The 2,791-nt window shown below is 37.7% G+C and overlaps 1 gene segment (V, D, J or C); it reads right to left on the bottom strand.

Moving 5' to 3' along the window:
• Positions 1 to 635: 635 nt before the first annotated feature.
• LOC123254720 lies at positions 636 to 1,113 on the bottom strand (the record flags this gene model as incomplete). The annotated part of the segment is given in 2 exon segments: positions 636 to 943; positions 1,065 to 1,113. Coding segments are annotated over 2 exon segments (357 nt in total), but the record flags the coding sequence as incomplete, so codon positions are not given.
• Between the last annotated feature and the right edge of the window lie 1,678 nt (positions 1,114 to 2,791).

Genomic DNA, 2,791 nt, shown 5'->3' with positions numbered 1-2,791 from the left:
ACTTCAGCTCCCCTATCGCTTATAAAGGATAGATTCCTGTTAGGTTAAAACCTCCTTAATGTCTGCATAGATAGCATCCTATGATCACAAACCTAGAGCAGGAAGGGACCTCAGAGCTCATTTAGTCTGTCACCGCTCCCCTCACTAATTGCATAGCTTAGTTGAAGCAATGGAGACCAAAGAAGGTTTAATGGCTCACTGATTTCCTACAGGTAGAAAGCTAGGATTTGAACTCAAATTCTATTATTCAGCGCTGTTAGTCTATCTTCTGTACTGCCACCATTTAAGTGAGACAAACAATATGAAAAACACTTTTCAGACCTTAAAACACTATAGAATGCTAGTTACTATTATTGATAGTAATTCATTAGTATAATAACAATTTTTGAGTTCTTCTTAAGTGCAAAGCTAGTTTCAAGTGTCCCGTTGTCTACTAGGGGATATATGATATAGAAACACAATCTGCAATTTGTGCCAGAATGTGATAAGCGCCCTAAGAGTGTTTTAGTGAATAGTTTTCTCATAGCACTAATAGCTTCCTGTGCTGGGGGAAGGGTAGCATGTGCCTAGAAGATGAGAGTTGCTGTGAGAGAGGGAGGAGGTTTCTGCATGGAGAAGATTTGTCTTAGCCTTACTGTGTCTTTGCTACTAGCACAGAGATAAGAAGATGCTTGTTTGCTTGTGGATGACTGCACAACAAGATGAAAGGACTCCTTCTGGTCTCGAGTGACACTGTACCCCTCAGAAATGTCTCCTTTCTGAAGGTCACCTTTTGTAATCGAGTAATAAATGAGTCGAAGCCCCTGGCCCTGGTCCTGACGGTACCAATACATGGTTTCATGTCCCAAATTCTGTTCACACGTCAGTGTCACATTCTTTCCTATTCCTGTGATTAGATTTCTTGGAGTCTGAGTGATTCCGGCACCGTTGGCATCCAGGGGACCTAGAGGGAAAACAGAAATAATCTAAAGAGAGAGATTGGCATTGAGTAGCTCAGGGATAGGATTTCAATCAGCATCTGACAAGTCTAAAGAAGAATTTTTCCATCAGTGTCCAGGACTCACCTGCTCCCAGGAAATAAACGACCACACCCCAAAGAAACTTGATGTCCATAGTGCAATCAGGGCAAGAATGAAGCAGCTTCCTAGAACAGAGATCTGGCTCCTGGAGAGGATGTGGATAAATGACTGAGCTCTGGGGAGCCCCTAGCTTAACTTAGGGGAGTCATCATGAACAGTTCTTCTATAACCCTATAGTTGAACAGATCTTCCCAAGAGAAGCTGTAACATCTCTTAAAAGGGGGAAGAAATGTTGGGAGATTGGAGTTACTTTCAGAATAGTACTATTGTTTTTAGCAGCCAGGAGTCTAATTTAGATTCAACAAAGAAATTGTGTTTCTGTGTATGGGAGGGGAGTTGTATTATTATGCTTATGAGTTAATGAAGTCTCTAACATTTACTTTCTCCCCTTTAGTTACTTAATCTTCAAAATGGGAAGAGGGTAAGACAAGGCATTTTCAAGTTATAGACTCTCTCCTATTAATGGAATATAGTCTGTCCTCTCTTCTGCCTTTGGAAATCTCTAATTTCCCTCAAGACTAAATTCAAGAGCAAGAAGCCTTCCCTGATCCCCTCAGCTACTAGTGTCTCAGCCCCCATTGTCTTGTACCTGGATTTAATATGTATGCTTGTAGATACATAATAATTATGTGTGTTTATATATGTATACATACTCAAATATAGATGTATAAATATGTATATAGGCTAATATATGATGTATTGTATATGACGTATTGCATATATTTATATATCACATAATAGCTAATAATAATTTGCTGTTTGGGCCTTTAGTCATTTCTGACTTTTCATGACTCCATGGACCATGCTGTCCATGAAGTTTTCTTGACAAAGATACTAGAGTGATTTGCTATTTTCTCTTCTAGTAGATTAAGGCAAGTGGAGTTAAGTGACTTGCCCAGGATCACACAGCTAATTAGGATCTAAGGCCAGATTTGAACTCAAATCTTCATGACTCCAGCTCATCACTTATCCACTGAGGCACCTAGCTGCTTCTAAATCTTATGGTACCTCTTCTTTTTGCCAAGATCTTTTAAATATCATTGATAATGGTTCAGCAATTATACCTGTCATTTCTCTTAGAATCCAAATTTATAATTTAGGCCTGGTTGCTCAAAATTTTTAAGGACAGCTAGTTCTTTCTCAATATCTCCTTTCTACAGTAGCAACTCTGTGTTTTTTCCCTATCATCTCCAAAATAAACATTCTTCTTTGCAGAGGAAATAGCAATAAAATGAGGAACAAGCAGTTCTTCTTTCTCTTTCTTCATCTTGCAGTCTGATTGGAGGAAAGGACCCATTCCTTGTTTCATCCTCCCTTTCTCTCCCAAGATACTAAGTGTATCCAGTTTGTTCTCTTGAAAAATTTTTTTCATTTTTTTCTTTTTTGTGTAATTGTTTTTCTTTGTATCTTCAAAATTTCATTCTTGAGTATCTCTCATTCTTATTCATTGGACTTCTACTGAAGAATTTTAATCCATGGGATCCTATCTAACTTTCCTTTAAATTCCCAGAAATCAATTTTTTCAAAATCTAGACTGCATGTCAGATTATGTCTGGATTTCATCTCTTCTGTCACAAACTCTTTAATTAATAAATGACTTCTTGTCTAAAGTTTCTATTACTTCCACCCCAACAAAGCAACCAATTTCTTCCTGATAGAATTAAGCAAAATATAATTCCTCATTGATTCCTCTACCTTTTGAAGAAAAAAAA

This window comes from Gracilinanus agilis, unplaced genomic scaffold (genome assembly GCF_016433145.1).
Source record: "Gracilinanus agilis isolate LMUSP501 unplaced genomic scaffold, AgileGrace unplaced_scaffold30903, whole genome shotgun sequence".
Lineage (NCBI taxonomy): Eukaryota > Metazoa > Chordata > Mammalia > Didelphimorphia > Didelphidae > Gracilinanus > Gracilinanus agilis.
This window is presented reverse-complemented; position numbering and strand designations above follow the sequence as displayed.